At 55.4% G+C, this 19,186-nt stretch overlaps 6 protein-coding genes across 6 annotated transcripts; 2 read left to right on the top strand and 4 right to left on the bottom strand.

Annotated features, from left to right (window-relative positions):
- Positions 1-2,880: 2,880 nt before the first annotated feature.
- MIND_00383400 (uncharacterized protein) lies at positions 2,881-3,980 on the bottom strand (the record flags this gene model as incomplete). The annotated part of the gene is made up of 3 exons (XM_037360666.1): positions 2,881-2,910; positions 2,957-3,568; positions 3,606-3,980. 3 exons carry the CDS (start codon positions 3,978-3,980, stop codon positions 2,881-2,883), a joined length of 1,017 nt encoding a protein of 338 aa, XP_037223551.1.
- Positions 3,981-4,968: 988 nt separating this feature from the next.
- On the bottom strand, positions 4,969-6,078 carry MIND_00383500 (Avidin family protein; the record flags this gene model as incomplete). Its single annotated transcript, XM_037360667.1, has 1 exon — positions 4,969-6,078. The coding sequence occupies exon 1, from the start codon at positions 5,920-5,922 to the stop codon at positions 4,969-4,971; it is 954 nt and encodes a 317-aa protein (XP_037223552.1). The 5' UTR covers positions 5,923-6,078.
- A 2,577-nt stretch (positions 6,079-8,655) lies between these two features.
- Positions 8,656-9,154, top strand: MIND_00383600 (uncharacterized protein; the record flags this gene model as incomplete). The annotated part of the gene is made up of 2 exons (XM_037360668.1): positions 8,656-8,936; positions 8,983-9,154. The coding sequence occupies 2 exons, from the start codon at positions 8,656-8,658 to the stop codon at positions 9,152-9,154; spliced, it is 453 nt and encodes a 150-aa protein (XP_037223553.1).
- A 780-nt stretch (positions 9,155-9,934) lies between these two features.
- Positions 9,935-10,348, top strand: MIND_00383700 (uncharacterized protein; the record flags this gene model as incomplete). Its single annotated transcript, XM_037360669.1, has 1 exon — positions 9,935-10,348. The coding sequence occupies one exon, from the start codon at positions 9,935-9,937 to the stop codon at positions 10,346-10,348; it is 414 nt and encodes a 137-aa protein (XP_037223554.1).
- A 1,528-nt stretch (positions 10,349-11,876) lies between these two features.
- On the bottom strand, positions 11,877-12,391 carry MIND_00383800 (uncharacterized protein; the record flags this gene model as incomplete). The annotated part of the gene is made up of 2 exons (XM_037360670.1): positions 11,877-12,084; positions 12,132-12,391. 2 exons carry the CDS (start codon positions 12,389-12,391, stop codon positions 11,877-11,879), a joined length of 468 nt encoding a protein of 155 aa, XP_037223555.1.
- A 994-nt stretch (positions 12,392-13,385) lies between these two features.
- Positions 13,386-14,441, bottom strand: MIND_00383900 (uncharacterized protein; the record flags this gene model as incomplete). Its single annotated transcript, XM_037360671.1, has 1 exon — positions 13,386-14,441. The coding sequence occupies exon 1, from the start codon at positions 14,382-14,384 to the stop codon at positions 13,386-13,388; it is 999 nt and encodes a 332-aa protein (XP_037223556.1). The 5' UTR covers positions 14,385-14,441.
- Between the last annotated feature and the right edge of the window lie 4,745 nt (positions 14,442-19,186).

Genomic DNA, 19,186 nt, shown 5'->3' on the forward strand with positions numbered 1-19,186 from the left:
TGGGCACTGATAGGGCCTCCACTGGGCAGCACTCCTTGACTATGAACTTGTCAGCAGGGATAGGGCACAAGGGTGGGTGGGGGGGGGGTTAACCAGCTTTCCCACACTTTGTCAGACTGGTAGGAGAGACATTTTTTGACATTTTGTCAACTGCTAAATTGGGGAGCATGCTTTCAACTAAGCACATAACAAGACAAAGCATATACAATGGAAACTTCATTCAGAATCCAATATTCTATTGAAACTACCTCAGTTGAATCTGGAGTGACAGACTACATGTCAGTCTTGTCAGTCTGGGTTCAAGTCTTTGGAGGTAGGATTAGAGGATGGCAGATGGTACAGCTATAGGTGTTGTGTGTTCAAGTTTATCACTTTTACCGCAACTTGAACCAGTTCCATATTTGAAACAGGAATGAGAAAAGTGGCAATACTCTGTACCAAGCACTAGTATTGAATATGTGGAGTAATATTAGTGTTGTCCAGGGCCGGGCCTAAGCCCTCAAGCCCTGCCCGGCCCGGCCCTCCCAGGCCCGGCCTAGGGCTGGGCTTGGGTAGGGCCTGTCAGGGCCCAGGGCCGGGGCTTGACTGTGGTGAAGCCCTCGGCCCTAGGGCTAAGCCCTGCCAGGCCCTGATGGCCGGCAGAGTGACCCGGAGTCACAAAATGTGACGAATGTGATGCTCAGAAGCTTCCAGTTCCATCACAATCTAGTAGTGTTGTCCAAATACGGATACGATACGCCTTTTGGCGTATCGTACTCGTATCAATATCGTATCGGGCTACCTGGGGCTATATTATATCTGTACTGTATCATATCGTGGTCGTCAAGATACGATACGATATATTTTCAATATATCACAATATATCGACTACATTTTTTTGGTACGAAGAGTTTCGATGTAATTGACACCTTCCCCCAGTCCTGACTTCAGCCATTCCTTACAGATGATATCAAGGGATGCGGTCTCCGCTGTCATTCGTGCGCGTTCATCCGTCAAAGTCCGCTCGACACTGGAGAATAAGCGCTCGCATGAGACGCTCATACCGGGGATGGCAAGTACATCCCTTGCGGCACGCGCAAGTGTACTGAGCGTTCCCTGGTTATTCTGTCAAGTGATTAGCTGGAGATTCCGAGGTAATGGCCCAGAGATACCTTCCACCAATCCAAAGCGTTGTCAAAATCATCGGCGACAGGCGAAATATTTCCGAGATAAAGGTCGACTTCTTGTTTTCCATCTTCATTCGGTGTCGGAGCAGTTGTTGTAGATTTTGTTGACGAGCCATTCATTGTGATGGCCATAGCGAAAATACTGGGCTGGCTTGGAGCAGCAGCAGGTGTGGATAAGGTTCTTGCCGAGCCCGAGGCCGTATTTGAGGTCGAATACGCCTTGGCAGTGTCGAGGAGAAGCTGCTTTGCTCGAACGGGCAAAGTCTTGTCCCAGTTTGCGCTCTCGAAGTACTTGACACGAATCGCGGGATGAAGGACTATAATAGTCGTGAGAAGTCGAAGCAGGAATATAAGTACAAGTTGTGCATACCGGCAGCCAAGAGTGCATAATCGCCAACGAGGGCCTTATTGATGTACTTTTGTTGCCAACTCCGCACCAGCACGGAGAGCCTTTGCTAAGCCATAGGGTGCGGACTCATGTTCGAGAGCCAGCCCCTTCAGTCGTGTTTCCATTAGCTTATAAAGGGTGAGCACACGAGGAAGCGTTGGGACTTTCTTCTCCGAGAAACCCAAAGTGCAGAGTCGAAGAACCTAAGAACTTGTTAGTCGGAAAGTAGTCAAATGAAAATATGGCTGTACTTCGAGCGCTTGAATCAGGTGCTTGACGAATTCCCAGTCTGCCGGTGACATCTCCCAGAGGCGTTTGCGGTTGAGCGCGAGGGTGCGTGCTTTACCAGTAAGGCCATCACCCATTTTGGAGATGAAAGAATCAAAGGCCTGGACAAGATGAGTGTTATGCGACATTTTTATGATATCCGATATGTACCTGTTGTAGTTTCAACGCTCGCGAGAGCTCCGCAAGGGTTGAATCCCATCGTACCGGCATGCCGCGAACAAATACCAGGGCTCGATACTCTTTTTTGGCCTTTTTCCGAATGAGTCTGCGAGCGACCTGCCGACGCTTTCCCGAACGGAGGATGTGTACGACAGTAGAGTGTATCTAGTGGTTGCGTAAAATGAGCGTCATTGCCTCTGCAAATAAGTAACACTGACCTTTGTGACAGGTGTCCAAACCTTTGCTTTTTTCTTCGCCGACAAGGCATGCGGCAGGGAGATTGTCGATGGCCTCATCAAGCTTCTCGAGTTCGTCCGTAAGTGCGGTCATGGGAGGAGGAAGGATGGAAGAAAAAAAAGATTGACAGGTGCCAAATGTCTCGGGCTTACCATATTTGGGTCACGGATCACCGCTGGCACTGGCACCTGTATCACAATATATCGCGATACGCACCTGCGCATATCGTATCATATCCATATCATATCGTACTCATATTGGGGCATATCTGTATTGTCAGAACCAGTCCAAAGTCGTATTGTATCCATATTTTTCACGATATATCCAAAATATATTTTCCATATTATATCTTTGGACAACACTACAATCTAGTGATGGCTGTGATGGCTAACCATTTTCATTGATATGGTACTGTAAACAAGCTGTAATAGTGAATATGTACCCAAAATAAAGTCAATGTGACTGATCTAGTGATTTAGCATCAGTCACATGTCCTCTTTTGGTTGCCAAGTACTACTCAAACAGCTCACTGACCAGGACAGGGCCTAAGCCTCAGGCCCTGGGCAGGGCAGGGCAGGGCAGGGCAGGGCCTGGGGCCAGGGCTTGACTCAGAGTCAAGCCCCAGCCCTGGAAAGCCCGGCCCTAAGTGGGGCTTGGCAGGGCAGCCCGGCCCTAGACAACACTAAGTAATATAACTACCACTGATACGTCTACTCACCTCTTGTGCGTCCTGCAACAACTGCCGCACTGCCTTAAGAAGCTCTTTCTCCCCATCCTCCCGCGTCGCCCTTTGCCTCTCCATCTCGTCCTCTGCGACACCCTCCGTGTATCCCGCAGCCTCGGCCAACACGGGAAGGTGCGCTTCGACGAACCGCAGCGTCGGCATTGGACACGCGCCATACGTCATTAGCAGGGATATAGACCGCACCAACCTGTCGGGATGCGGCGCGCGCCAGTGCTTCCATCGTGCCATTCGCTGCGGACTCGGGTTGGGCAGCTCGAGGAGCCGGAAGAGCAGCGGCCCGCGGGCCGGCATCCGGTTGGAGTGGTGGCGCAGCGGCACGTCCGCCGCCGGATCCGCGCCGCGTAGGAGGAGCTCCTTGGCTATGAGCGGGTTGCAGTGCAGCGCACAAGCCAGCGGCGTGCCGTCCCGGCCCGGGTGCTCTAGCGCTGCGCCGCGGGCCAGGAGAAGGTCGATCATCTCGACAGCATACGGAAGGTAGGTGATATACAAGGCCAAATAGAGCGCGGTGTCGGGGCTCGCCCGCGGGCCCAAAGAAGCGTTGACATCCGCGCCCGCGTCAAGGAGCAGCTCAACCATCCCGAGATGCTTACCCATGACTGCGAAGTGGAGCGGCCGGCCCCACGCCGCATTCCGCCTCCAGGTCCGCGCCGGCGCTGATGAGGATCCGGGCCCCTTCGAGGTTGTTGTCTTGCGCCGCCCGGTGAAGCGGTGTTTCGCCTGTAAATGGCCAGGTGATTGATTTCCAGTTTGGATCCAATGAATAAGGTGGCGCCAGTAGTTGCTTAAGAAGCGGCGCCAGCCGACTGTGCTGGGACACCCGGCGCAGGGTGTCTGCGCCGAGTTCCTTTATGACCCTTTTGCCGAGCTCATACTGGAGAATTTCATGCAGGCGACGAGAAGAGCGGAGACACGACGGCAGGGCAGAGCCGGGCAGGTGTGTAGCAATGAGAAGGATAAGCTCGACGGGGAGCAGGTCGGTGAAGTCGACTTTCGTCATGAGACAAAGCTGAGATACTTAGACAGCACTTGCCAGTGTGTGTGTCTGTGGTGGTCGCTTTGTCTAGGAGAATCAAATGTGACCTTTGGAGAGGGTCATCCTAAGCCTCAGGAGTCCGATGTCTCGATTTTCAAACCTGCACAAAGGCATCGGTGAAATCGTTTTTCCGGCCTCCCGCTCGGCCTAGTCCATTCTACAATCGTACCCGCCCTCGACAAATACCTGTCGTCCCCGCCAGACAGGAGGATGAATCAGCCTATCTTTCGTCGAGCGGGACGCGGCACACACCTGAGACCTCAAACGCAGCAAATGCGCTGGCCGCCGCAGGAATGCTTGTCAACACTACGGCGCTGCGTCAATTTTTCGCAAGAGCGGAGGAAAAAACGTACATGCCGACGTTGGGACCAGAAGTTGTGGCTGAGCCGTGGATGGTGGCTCGGAGCAAAGAACAACCGGCAATCAATCATTGTGTTTTACATCGATAGCCGCGCGTCACGCAGTGATACGATCAGACGTCAAACAAGCCTTGGTAACTCCAACTCTCGCAGATTGAAGCCGCTGACATTGTGGATTGCCAACGCAGACAGGTGTCGATGGGCCTGCCTATACTTGCGACAGTCGCCCTGCTAGCTGCCCCACAGCTCTCTTCTGCTGCTGATGCTGCCCCCGCCCCCAGTGCCCACCTGCTGCCCATCGCGATTCGGACACGTTTCGGCGGCGTGTCGTGGCGGATGGACTTCGCGCCACGCCGCACTTACCGTGATATCGCACTGTGCAACACCCGGTGCACCTGCCCGATATCAATGGTGGTGCATTTCCACTCGGAGGCAAGACCAGACTGACCAGTGACACCAAGTCCGAACTCTGAAGAGCGAGCAAATAGTCGCATCGTCTCAACATCGTCTGGCCAGTATGACGTATGGGAGTACATTGAGTATTGGTACAAACAGGAATTTACACAGGAATACAGGCTAAACACCAATATATCCTACAATTGCGCGACCTTCACACCTTTCTCGGCGATCACTTCGACACTTGGATGGGCACCCTTTGCAGCTACAACAGCTGCCTTCGGCTGGGTGCGCGTAAAGACGTCTTTGCCCAGCATCGTCGCCGCCCAGATCTTCTCGGGGGCACAACTCACGCCCAACAACCACTGCGTCGAAATGACGTCCTCCTCCGGCTTGGCACCCAAAAACAGTTGTCCCGCCCATGCGGTCGCCGCATGCGTGTCCCCATGTGTCGTGTTCTTCCATCCGACGTTCCACCCGAGCGACGCGCCTTCACCAGTTGGAGGAAACCGGTCGAACACGCCGACCAGCGGGTACGCCCCAAACGCGTCACCGACTTTCGAGTAGTACGTCCCGGTGATGTAGTCCGGCTCGACGCGGATTACCATGTGTGACCCCAACTCATTGTACCACGTGCCCTTCAGCCGGTTGTCCGCCACCACATCGGCCACGGCGCGCTCCCGGGCCGACGTCATGGTCGCATTGACCGTCGCCCGGCGGTACTCCACGCTGCCCACGTTCGGGCTCTCCCACGCGTCGCCCGGCCGCGTGCTCCCCGCGATAACCCATTGTGCCACGATGCGGTCCGCACCACCGGGCCGGATTGCCGGGAAGAACTGCGCGCTCCAAGATGTCGTCGCGTGCAGAAGGCCTTTCTCCGCGCGGCCCACGGCCGTCCACGCCGCTGCGTACCCGGCAGCCGGCCCGGCATCCGCCCGCGGCGTCGGGTCGATAATGCCGCCCACTTCGAAGGAGATGATGGCTGAGGTGCCAGGCACGGTTCCCGTCATGTCGCCCTCGATCGAGATGCCAATGACCGCCAGGGTAAGCGTATAGTCCACAGCGCCGAATGTAGACGCGGACACGGCGGTCCATGTGCCGGCCAGTCGTGTGTGGTTGGTGTCTACCTTTGCCTGTTGTGTGTCGCTCATCTTGTGTTGCAGGTTGTGAATGCTGGGTGGTGGTTTATAAGGCCCCTGCGAAGGTTTTTTTTTCGTTGCGACCTGCGACCGGGGACAGAAATTGAGCGCAAGGCTGTGTCCCTGACAGCGCGACGGCGGGTAGAATGTTGAGCAAATGACAAGCGTGCGCAACGCGGCGATGAAGTGTTCCCCACCGCAAGGATCCTTGAATTCCTTCGTGACCTGGCAATTCTCTCAACATTCACCATGCCAAAGTGCTGTCATTGACACTGCCTTACCCTCATTTCTCCCTCCGGTCACGATAATCAAGACAGTGCAGCTCGTGTATGCGCTTGCGGAGGGCGGCCCGGCGCCATGTCCGGGTCGTCCGGCTTCTACTCGAGTATGACGCGGATCCGAACGTAGAGGTCTATGGCGGGGCCACGATGCCGTACATGCTGCTCGGGCTGCCCGCGACCAACTCGGCCGAGGTGCGGAGGGCGCGCAAACATGCGCTGGCGCTGCTTCTTGCTTACGGCGTCGGGCAGCAGGCGACGCTGGACTACCTGCACAGGTCGGGCGGGCATCTCGGGCGTGTGCTGGGCGTCAAACAGGAGCTTTTTGCGGGATGCGTTTAGGGAAGCGGAGCGGGCAATCTCGAAGGTGATGAAGTCCTGAGTTGGTCCTTCTTCATTTGGTATAGGGGTGGACTTGGAGCACAATGTGGAATCCGATCCAACTTCCCAGATATCGAAGGACATTCTCTGGGTCTTCCAAGATAGGGCCCAGGCAGTGGGCCCAGAATTTCCGATATCGCCGCGGGCGGAAGTGCCTGCCGTCGCGACAAATTGCGAATAGTTGACGGTGTTCACTGCTGCCACTGACGCTCCCCCTTCTCTGCCATCTAGTTGGTACTGAGGCCTGGCGGGCGAATCGGATCCCGATGACCGCAAAGAGTCGGGCGTTGACCTCTTGTCCGGCCTCTTCTCCGAGGAGTGCAATGTTGAAGCCGCGGGTTGAGGTGGCCTGTTATGCTCCAACGGTGCGCTTCCGCTTCTTGCACCCTGGCCCGGGCGCGTATGTTGTCTTGAGATATGGATGTTGGGCTGTCGCGATCCCTCCGCTTTCCAGGAATGGTGCCGGCGAAAAACGTATAAAAGCCCCTGAACCCAACCATCGGCCGCCGCCCTCGACCGCACTACCACTCCCACTACCAGTTTTACACCCACCCCACCGAAATTAACCACCATGCGCTTCGCCACTACCATTTGTGCCGTCTTCGCCGCACTTGTCGTCAGCGTCAGCGCCACCCCCACCGTGCCCGCCTTGCAGGTGCGCCAGACGTGCTACCCGTCCACCTGTGTACGTACTGCAGTCCCTCCGCCGGCGTCCGCGCGCTAACGTCGTCGACAGGTGTGCAACGAGTCGGGCTGCACCAGCGGCCCCGCGTGCTGCGCGAACAGCAGCTGCCCCTGCTAAACGGGAATGAGAAGTGTTGGGGTGTCGAAATCGATTTCTACTTACGTGGCTTGTACGTGGCCCGAAAATCGAGGCGAGAATGTTATTTGTTGAGCGATGATTCGGTGAACTTCAAGTTGAACCGGAGCCTCAGCCTCAGCCTGGCTTCAGCCTCGGGCAGACTTCGCGTTCTCCTTTTTGCAAGTAATAAGCATTCTGCTAATCGTGCAATCGTGGCCATTGCCACTGGACAAAACTCACCCACCCGTCCTCGCAGCACACACCACCGCTGCGGCCCACGCCTCGACTTGACTGGACCATGTGCCATGGCCAAGAGATGATCGGCACCTGTGAGGAGAAGAAAAAAAAACGTAAGGGTGACATGCCGCTGCCGATAATCATGGTTAATTTAATGGTGATCTCTTGTTTGGCGCTTCGCGGCCTTCCAATTTGCTCCCGGACCGCTCTCGAGGGCGAATGCTGCAGGCTCCGTTTGCCGTCCACCTGCGAAAAAGCTACACAACAGCCACCGCGAGATCATCCTGCGCCAGCGTATATTGGCTCCAGCGCGGCTCTGACCCATCGCTCTCCGATCGCCGTCTTCCGTGTATGACTCGGACGGGAAAGGGAACGGGCGATCCCGTGATGGGTGATGATTCGCCGCCAAGTCCAACATGCCCGCGTGCTCCAGTCCCAAATCTCGACAAGTTTTAGTGTCTTTGGTATCTGCCCTGCGCATTCGTGCAACGTCTTGCAACGTCTTGCAACGTTTCGCAAAACGTTCGTCGACAAGAAGTGATTCTGGCAAGATGCTCCATCGCTCCATCGGCAATTCGCTTCCTCTTCTAGGGTTGCGCGGATCGTTCAGTGTTGATGCTGATCGATGCATATGATTCCCATGATGGACCGCATAAGCATTGCGCACCTATCGCCACAGTTGACACTAAAGACGCCATTGCCCTGACGTTTATACCACTGGGGCCCACGGTGACGTCTGTTTTCCTTCCGCGATAGAGCCTGCGACCTCCCACTACCGCCTTGAACCGGCAGCGCCTCGGGCATCACGGGGACACGATCGTCTCCAGGCGCTCATCTCGCGATCTTGGCGACGGTGTCGTCCCCGGGTAGTGCAACCTTGGCTTGTGCACGTCGAAAGGGCGGATGCCCGTTAATGGGAGGCATCCGGCGTGTTGCGTGACAACGCGGGCAATTAATTGGCCACCCCGTTGCAACTTGCTGGCTGCAGGCGATTGGCCCTAGCCCGACTTTTCTTCCGCATTTCATCTCTGGCATCAAAGGTCTCCAATGTTACGGCGCTTCGCAACGACACTTCCATTGTTGACTCTATTGGCGGCGACAGGCCTCCGGCTTGGGTCTTGGGCCCTCGGGTATCAGTGTGCTGCAGAGAGAAAACGTATAAAAGCCCATACCAAAGGTCGACCCAACCAACAGCCAATCCTACCACTTCCACTCCCACCAAACCACCCCAAGCTAACTAAACCACCATGCGTTTCGCCGCCGTCTTCGCCATCCTCGCCGCGCTCGCCGTCAGCGCCGCCGCGCAGAACTGCTACCCCTCTTACTGCGTACGCCCCTTCGTCTTCCACACTGATGGATGCTGACTTGTCGTAGCACTGCGGCGAGTCCGGCTGCTCGTCCGGCAGCCCCGCGTGCTGCGCCAACGGCAGCTGCCCCAACAGGGACTGCTAGACGTCGACCGTCGAACGGAGAAGCTCAACTTGAAGACGATGTGGTTGAAGGGAGTGCGGCCTTCGGATTTACATGTTGCCCCCCGAAAATCTAGAAATCACAATGCTATTTTGAGTCATGCGTCTTGACGCGAGTGGATTCGAGTACCAGAGGGCGCCAGAACAGCCAACTGTGACCCTTCGCTGTTTTGAGAAGTGAGGATTCCGAGGATCGTGCCTAGGCTGAACGAACTCACCAATGCCAGTGGTCCCTGCACACGCTCTCCTTGCAGTCGGGGAAGCTTATTAACCAGCTGTCAGAGCCCCTCCTTGGCTGATCACATTCGCTATACTCCTTCCGTAGCCAGCCTGAGCCGAGACGGAGGCGAATTCGCTTGGTTTTGAGCTGTTTTTTCGACGGGGGTTGCCAGGGGTTGCCAAGTGCCAGTGGTTGAGGAAAGGCTCGTCAATGAGCAATGCATGAAGTACGGCTAAACTGCTGCTAGCCACTAAAAGGGATGATGTTGATGTTTTGGTAGCCCGTTCACTAGCTCTGTTTTCGGGTGGAGAAGAAGGGCGGAGAAAACGACACGTCAGCGTGACATGATCGTGACACCCTTCTTTTTCTTGACCACGACTGGGAACCGGCAAGCATCCGCGCGTTATCCGGTGCCGGCGCTCATTTCACCTTCAGACCATGCTCCCGACCCCGAAGCCCCTTACCGCCATCGACATCGTCCGCCTGCGAAAAGAGGGGCCAAGTTGGCGCACTTGCCGAAACCCTATGCATTCGCGGCGACGGTGTTCTGCCCTGTTGACGAGTACGGCCGTCTGTGAGCGGTGACGGGACATGGCGATTTCCGACCACCGCCTGTGGACGACGGACTTGCTTTCGCATGAGATTCCTGGCGCTTGCTGGCGCTCGCACAGAAGTTGCCGACGACCATATTGCTACAGCAGACGGAGGAGGGCGATTATTACTCCACGCAAGAGCATCTCTTCGTATCTCTCCAACAACGGTGGTCCCCGTCGTTCATAATGCCGGCGCAACCTACAACTTGCCGCCGCCGATGAAGAAGCTGACGGTGGACATCGACGAACGATGGATCACCGCTGCGGCAAGACGTTTTCCAATGCGCCCACCAGCCCCTCCCCTCATACGCCACTTCAAGTTGTCTGTGCCCCGCCTCATGAAACCCCATCTTGTCCAATTCCACGACGCCCAGGCCGAGTGCTACGGTGGCGCGCACCTATGTAAGATGCATATGCCGCCATCGCCGTCATCCAGTTCCCAGCCATTGCGCCGTTAATGTGGAAATCCACAGTGCTCAACGAGGAGATCGATCGGTGGGAATACGAGGACTGGAAAAAAGAACATAGTTCCTTTCAATACTTAATGTGGCAAATCCCTTGGCGCTGTGTGGAGCCCATGTGTACGTTCCCAGGCTCATCTTCCGAATTTATTCAAGTTCCAAGTTCAATAAGACTACGTACGTATACACCGGCGTCACGCTACAGCACTGGGAATTCATTCGCTGGCTATCCATGATAGCCTCCCGCATTAACAGCTTTCGAATTTAGAATCCCGGGCCCCTTATAAGCCCGCAAGCCGGGAACAGCGGGTCCACCATGACTCACCGATGACTTCTTCCTCGTTCCGCGCTCTGCTAGGGCTGTCCTGCCTGAGTCGCATTTCTGCAAGTCCTCTGTGTGATGCCGCAAGGTGAGTCACTTCAGATTGCTCCTTGTACCTCTGTATGGGCTACGATAACGACCTCCACAGCCTTTACATTCGCTCCGGCCCGGGCTCAGGCGCCGGCTCCACGAACACCACCTCCATCGCACCCGTGATTATCGGCATCTTCGGCGGAATGGGTGCGCACGACCTTTAGCACGTACTGTATTGCACTGATCATATACGTCACATAGTCGGCCTCACAGTGCTCTTCGTCGTCCTCCGCGCCATCGCCCATAGCACGGCGAACCCACGGCCCGCACCGGTACCGACCGTGACACCGGCGCCGGTATCGACACCGGCCCTCTTCCAACAGCTGCCACCGTACACTACCAGGCCGGGGGGCTTGCGCCGGGTGCGCACGCTTGATGAGATTGACGAGCCCGCCGGCCCGTCACCGGGGCGGCCACCAGAGCCGGCGGTGCTACCCTCGGTCCGGACTCGGCCTTCCGGCCCGGGGTCGCCGCCGCCGGACCCAGCCGACGCACAGGCGGTGCAGTCACCAGCGCTCCCTCCGCCTTACAGCGTATAGCGGTGTAGCGACTCGACTGAAGTGGTCACACGAGGAGGCTTTTGTGTCTGCAGATGCTTGGTTACCAGTAACTCACTGAGACTGCCGCATATAAACGATCCCGTGGAGTCGCCCCACGTTCTGACTCGAGTCTGCATTGAGATGTGAGACATGTGTGCAGCTTCTATAGACCGGAGTTGATATTACTCTCGTGCGGGATTGGCCTCGGCAAACCTCAAAACAACGACAGAAATGGAATAGGATCCGCGCCGGTCGCAGCGATCAGTGATCGACGCCCTGCTCTAGCAACGGGAGCGGGAGGCGCATGTCTGCGCATGGCGGCAAATCATCAATGTCGTTGGTTCCGATTAGCCGACAGCCGAGAGCTGGTTACAGGGGGAGCAAGGGAGCAGAGTCAGAACAAGTTGAACCGAGTAAGGAGACGCCAGTTGGCAGTGGGGCTGCTGGCATGATTAGCGGATCGGAATACGTGGCCCTGGCCAACAACTCATTGTGGCCAAGCCACAGCGCTGACCAGGCGGCGTCCCCGGGTCTGGAGTACGTACGCTCCACTTAAAGAGTGAAGTTAAACTTAGACGTGCCCCAAAATTGCCAACACTGAAGCGAATAGCATTGTAGTTTTCCGAGTCCACTCCGCGGTACATGAACAGCGACCACACATAAGACTCCACACCCGATCTCCGGTCTTCGGTGTGCGAGACGGTCGACGTCTAGCAGGGGCAGCTGCCGTTGGCGCAGCACGCAGGGCTGTCGGGGGAGCAGCTGGACTCGCCGCAGTGCTAAGGACATGGTCAGCGACAGCACAAAGCATGGGGGGAAGACGTACGCAGTAGTCGGGGTAGCAGCGACCCTCCTGAACGTGGACGGCGGTGGCACCGGCGACAAGGGCGGCGAGGATGGTGAAGACGGTGGCGAAACGCATGGTAGTTCGTAAAAGGTTTTGGGGTGGTAGTAGTAGAGCGGGTGAGTGTTGGAAGGAGAGAGAGGCAGCAAGCTTGCGTTTTTATACGTTTTTGCGTGGGTCACACTTACACAATTACTCCGGCACGTGCGTGGGCAGCGAGCAGCATCGGAGCATCGCGGCATCGCGCCAGGGTGCGGTCGTTACGCGACGTCGAAGAAATACCATAACGAGAGTGCTAGCTCCGCGAAGCTGATGCGGTGAAATCACTGAAATGTTGCGCGGTGAAAAGTCGACAAGAGCGGTCAGCACGCGCACGTTGAGAGCTGTTGGAAGGCAACAGTGGCGTTCGCGGCAGCGTGCTGCGTCCTAAAGCGGACGACGGTGATGCGCAACTTGACTCTCCTTTCCAGCGCTGCGGGTCCCGAGTCCCGACGGTAAAACGGTTAGACGCGTGTCGATCGATGTCAGTGTCGTTACGACGCCCATCAGATGGCACTGGGATCTGCGCATTCGGTCAACGTCCTCCTGTCGTGCGGTGGAAATGCGGTGGGGGTTTTCAGCTGTGCACGGCGGCGGATGTGCACCCCATTCTATTCGCGTGGGGCTGCGTGGCCCACATTGAAAGAGAAGCGAAGCCGGGAGGGTCGGCAGGGCGATACGTGTGCCTGGTGTCAAGCGGGCACTGTGGCCCGTGCGAGTGCGACCAATGACCATGGTGGGGGAGTCCGCGCGGGCGAGGCGGAGGTCAAGGGCTTATATACGCTCTCTCTGAGATTGCGCCTTCACTGCTCACCGTGGCGAGATCTGTCGGCCCAACTCATCATTTGTGACTCGTGAGGGGATCGTCAATTGATAGAACATGTTGATATGATTGTCGATTAGCGAACAATCGTTTAATTTGCCCGACGCGGACCAGATGAGAACTTCAACTTGAAGAAAAAGAAAGGCGGACTGGGAGTACTGGCAGAGTGGTGGATCTTCCAAGTTCCAGCGGCTAGAAGTTATCAAATCCGGATGGGAGGAGCAATAAAACATTGTTCGGGGGCTTCTGGCATATCAGAGTCCTGAATGGGATCGACCGTCGACGATCTTCTGTGGACACTTGGCGTTTACGCCAAGCAAAGGATGCGACTATTTTTGACTTTTTTGGCCGATAGTGGGGGTGTTACTTTGGTGTTACTTCTCGAAATCTTCATATTCCCACCGCTTCATCCACGCCGGACGCCCCTGGGGCATTCGGACACAGACCTTCGAGTGTCGCTGCAAGTCTATCAAGTCCCGCATCTCCTCTTCCCGCATCTCATATGGCGTCAGCTCCATGACAAACTGCAGCGGCCTCTCCAGCCCCTCCCTTAGTAAATTTGCTGCGCGTGTCCGCACCGCATCTAGAAACGGACGGACGGTGATGGGCAGCGGATCGGCGGCGGGGACGACGACGGTGAACGACTCCAGGACGGGTAGAGCAGTGGGCTGCGCGCAATGGCTGACGAATACCGCATGCTCGTAGTCCTTCACGTGGAAGCGTGTGATCGTGAGCGTCTTGAGCGTCGGACCGACCGATGGGGATTCTAGGACAGCGACGGCGGCTGGGGCGTTGGTGCGCGCCATCGAAAGCGTGGTGACCATTGTCATGGACCGCTGTAAACAGGGCACAACGTAGAATCTGGCCTCGTCCTCGTCGAACTGTGCCAGATGGAGATTTGTCAGGGTGGGTAGTGTAAGGTGGCGCATAAACATGGTGCTGTCTTCGCCGAGCAGTGAGAGCGTTGAGATCAAGGGAAGGTTTAGATGGGCATCGCTTAGCCATCCGGGCTCATCCTCCAACCAAATTCTGTTCAGCGATAGTTCTTCAAGGCACTTCATCTCTGGCAGTATGGAGAGGAGTTCAATCAGCGTCGACGGGCGGGTGATAGTAAGTGTGCGGAGTTGATGTCGAGGGATGCCAAGGTGGGTGATGAGGACGAGCAAGCCGACGGATAGTTCCCGCAGACAGGGAGCATTCGAAAACGTTTTGCGGTGGCGGTCATCCGTCGTGCTTATGTCCGGTCTCAGCTTTGTCAGCTGCGGAAAGTTGTATTGTGTATCGGTCGTGACCGTCATGAGGCATGACGCGGCCAAATCCGCCTCCCTCCACTGTTCAGAGGATAAGAAGAGGCTCTCCGGGGTGTCCAGCATTGGCAGCCTGTCATCCTCCTCCTCCTCCCTCAGCTGGACTGATATGGTCGTCGGCAACCCCTGAGCGCGCGCTCGGAAATGCTCAAACAGCGCATCACGATGATAGTAGACGCGGAAGCAAGTCGTCGTCCACAGCCGGGGGTCGCCAATAGCAGTCTCCCGCCAGCGTTGGCAGACAGCCGTAATCGTCAACAGGGCACGATTGACCTCTCTCCGTTCAGACAAAGACACCGTCGCCGCGAATATGTGGCACAGAATTTCGGCAGGGAGCGTGTTGACAGGATAAGCCACAGTCTGGAGCTCCTCGTGTATCTTTTCCCGGAGGGTCTTCAAGTGCGCCAGCTCGGCCTGCAGGCGTAAAATCGATTCTTCAATCTCCACCCCCTCTTTTCGCAAGCGGACGATGTCGGAGGAAGTGAGGGGAATCGAGGTCGGAAGCATGGCCATGACCTGAAGATGAAATGAGCGCTGGCGCCGGATGACGCGCGGATGCTTGCCGGTCGTGAGTGGTCAAGAAGGAGAAGCGGCGATGGGTGTCACGAGCAGTCACGATCATGTATCATGCAGAGCTCGCATAGTGGCGTGGCCGAATGGCGTGCGCCCGCCAAACGCCGGCGTGCACGCCACTGATGGTGGTGGCGTGGCGTGTGATGGCGTGGGACACTCCCGGAGGGTTCTCTCTGTTGTTCATTGCCGTTCACGGTGTTCCTCGGTGTGTCCCACTGGCTGTAGGAATTTCCCAGAAAGCTGCTTACTACGATTCCGGTGTCGTCGACCGGTGTGCTCCGGCCATCCCGGCATCCACCGGCGAGGCCACCCTATGCTTCACCGTACGCAATAGGGCGTCTCAGAAGCCATTCTGAGACACCTTGTGTCATACACAGGCGTCGCGTGCTGAGTACCACCGGCCGGGCCCGCGGAGCTCCTCCGGAGTTCATTTGGTGGTGCTCCGTTGCTCCAGCGCGCGTCGTCGGGCAGGTCATCGTACCCATGACAGCCATAACCGGGGACCCTCCACCTCTGAGTGGCGGCCGGCCGGCCGCATTGGAGCCTGTCGACCGGACTCCGGTCGAGTTGCACGCAAGCTGGTGTGCAGTGGTTGCTGTGCTCGTCGTCGGCTTCCTGAGACACATCCTGACCGACGCGACTGTCGATCTTAGTCCAGGCGTTGACTACTGGTCACGGTGCACGCCGCAGAGTCTTGCTACAGTCAGCAGTTATGCGGCGACCCCGTTCGATTGCCGTCATCCTGAAAGAACTGCCGCTTGCGTTATTCACCTGTGCGCCCACGCCGCTGTCTTCGTGAGGACGGACGGCCGGCCGAAACCCCTGACATGGCTGCCAGCAGCAAGCCAGCGGTGAGTCGCCGGTGACCTGAAAGCCGCGATGGGATGTTAGATGACACTTATTTACAGTATTTGGGGCTTCCTTGACGCTTATATGTTGAGTTATACCTCAAAGCAACCCAAAAGCCATACAAGCCAACGCCAAAATGTCTGGCGTGCCAAGCCGACAGAATGGCGTTGACGCCTGATGGGCGGGCGTTGGCTTTGATCGCCAGCCAAACGCCACTCCCACGCCACGCCACGCCACTTGGCGCTGGTGCACGCCATTCGGCCACGCCAAAACGATAGCTCTCTGTATCATGTCATGATCGTGACTGCTCGTTACGTGTCTTTTTTCTTTCGCCCAGCGCGGTGAATGGGCTGCCACTCAGTGTCTATACTAGTAGCTGCTGAAAGCGGAATGGTACTCATGCTTATCCTGATTGACGAGCCTTTCCTCAACTTGCCCAGATACTCTTTAAAGCCCATGCCCCACTGCCAGCAAGCTGAGGTTGGAACTTGGCCGCCGCCGCTTTCTCCATCCCACGTTTTCGTCTTCAAATTCATACGCACGGAGACGATAATTCAGGGTCAAGAGGGACAACTGACAAGGAAGTAGGCTGTAGCCGCAATCGAGCAAAGAGAGCGTGTGGAGGAACCTGAGTGGTGAGTTCAGTTGAGCACGATCCTCGAGATTCTCACTTGCGAAAGGCCTGAAGGCTCACAGCTCTCTGTCCATGGGTCATTTGCTCTGGTCTTCATTGTTCTCCTGGGTTATTTCCCCGAACGCGAACCGCTGCCGCGACTCTTCAAGTTGACTTGATTCGGACTTGACGCTGCGCCCCTCAGGCTCAGGCTGAGAATGCGTGGAGAGTCGTCATGTGTCATTTCTCACTGGAAAGCAGGCTGCCTTCGCGGCGCCTCAATTCAAGCTCGCGCCACAAACGTATGTCACTCGTCCAATAAGTACTGCAACAAACAGCGTTTTTATTTCAGATTTCAAGTTTTCCGGTCCACATATCACAATCCGACTCTCCACTCCAATAATATCATCTAGGATCTCCTCAGCCAGGCGGTCGACGTCTAGCAGTCGGAGTTGGGGCAGCTGCCGTTGGCGCAGCACGCGGGGCTGCTGGACGAGCAGCCGGACTCGCCGCAGTTCTGACAATGGTTAGCGCAAGAACGCCCTTGGAAAGCGAGAAGGAGCATACGCAGTAGGAGGGGTAGCAGTTCTGCGCGGCGGCGCTGACGGCGAGAGCAGCGAGGATGGCGAAGACGGCAGCGAAACGCATGGTGGTTTAGTGAGTTTGGGAAGGGGTGGGTTTGGTGGTTGGTGGGTGTAGTGGGTTTGTAGTAGAGGTGGTTGTTGGTTGGTTCGACACCTGGGGCGGGCTTTTATACGTTTTTGTGGGTGCACCTCAAGTCGACCCCGTCTCCGCGTCAACGCAGCATCAATCGTGCGCCAGGGTGCTAGAAGCCGGAAGCGCAAGTTGCGAGCCTACGCATGACGGCACGCGAACGCTGTTTCGAAGACGACGCGCGGTCTTTTGAGAGATCAAATGCGGATGAGCGTATTTGCGTTCAAGCCAGGGTCTACGAGCTGCCAGCGACGCCGGCAAGAGCTCCAGCAACGGGGGCGGCCAAGACGGCGTTCCTACGCAACTGGCGGGTCACCGGATGCGCGCTCTGCCGTTTATGGGCGTCCCCCTTTCCACCTCGAGCGCACTACCCAGAGAAGCACCTTGAAGGCAACGCAAGCCAGGGTCTTGTCGGCAGGCAGAAAGATAAGCGCGCTTAGAGATGATGTGCCCATCATGATAGCACCGTGGCCATCTTCAAGGTGGTGCGAGGCGGCCACGGAGTGGGGCTTATTTTTCGCGCGCGCCCCGCGGTGATCAAGGGGCTATGACTGTCGGGCTGGGCTTTGGCCGTCTATCGTGGTGATACTTGAGCTGGCACAGTTGATCAGCTATTGCTATCACCGATCACACGCAGTTGCCATCCGGTGTCCCTAATCCAAGGGGGGTGTCACGTGTCAAAAGTGACAACAGGGATGTCCCGCCTCCGGACTTAAATTTTTTTCTGTATAAACTTTTTGGCTAAAAATAGTCAAAGTTACTTTAGGATGGGTTATAAGTACTGCTTGGTGCACTATATATCCATAAATGAGTATTAACAATCTCATAAGAGGTTTTTCTTCAGCATCTCATAATTAGATAGGAGATTGCATCAAATTAGGCCATATGGGAAAGGATGTCTGTAGTCTGTAGTAAGATTTATAAGACATGACTACATTGAGACCTATTCTACAAGATATATGAATAGGTAGGATTCTGTTAATGTTCTTGAAATTTGAACGATTGGCCAAGGATGGACTGAATTTGATGCTATCAGATCACATGACTCTGTGATTTACTTGCCCAATATGGCAATACCATGTCACAGTCACGGTCGGTGGGTCCCCTGGGAAGCCTTAAACAAAAAGTCCAATGTATGTTGCTCTTTTTTTCTGATACCCCCTTGCCCTAATCAGCAGAGAAAACCTGTTGGCATTGTAGATAGGACAGAGGAATAGTTAGTCGTGGTACCTGGAGAGCATCGTGATTGGTCCAGGTTCCAAGAATGCAGTGGGGCAATTGGGATAGTAATAATTCTTGGGTGATCACTGATTGTTACACTATAGGACCTCATATTCTTGTTCATATTACTATTGCTTCGCAATGACATGGGTAGGCCATATCTGCGTGGATATGTAGGTTTTACCCATGTGGGTATGGGTACGGGTCAGCACAGAACCTACCTGTGCCTTGATGACTCAGCTGAATTCACTCACTGACTTGGTCAAGAGGCCCTGTATTTGACTTCTGTTATATCCGTGCCGACTCCGGCATTCGATTCCGATATCCAATTCCGGTATTTGGTTTTTACACAATGAAGGTTTACTGAGCGTTTCCAATTATAATCTATGCAATCATCTATGCCTTGTTCCTCGTATGCAACTCCTCTTCTACTTTACTTGACTTTGTTCTAATCTCATTACTTACTTTGTTATACCTTATTGCATTTCCGTTACTTCTCGTACTATAAATACCTTGATGTACTATCACTACCTTCATCATGTAAAAACCCTGTTGTGCTCCAAGGATAGATGCATAGGATATAACAAATATGTTCACCTCCCATCAATGACCTGATAATGGGCAGAGAGCTATCCAAGCTTATGGGCCTGAAAGTATATATATAAGTATGGAGGTTGTGAACTATGGAAATTAGAGTGTATATACCATATTTTCAGTGTCTTTACACCCATATAAGGCTCAAATCTTTTATATAGCAAAAGTTTATTCTACCCCCTGGGCTGTGTGGGGCAACAGGCCAGCCATAAGTTTCCGCATCGACAGCCCAGCAAAAGAGACTTGCGCGAAAAACAGTTAGGATCTTTCAGACAAAGTCATCTGTCACAGAAAAAATTCTAAA

The sequence above is a fragment of the Mycena indigotica genome (genome assembly GCF_014461135.1).
Source record: "Mycena indigotica strain 171206Taipei chromosome Unknown Mind.scaff0003, whole genome shotgun sequence".
Classification (NCBI taxonomy): Eukaryota; Fungi; Basidiomycota; class Agaricomycetes; order Agaricales; family Mycenaceae; genus Mycena; species Mycena indigotica.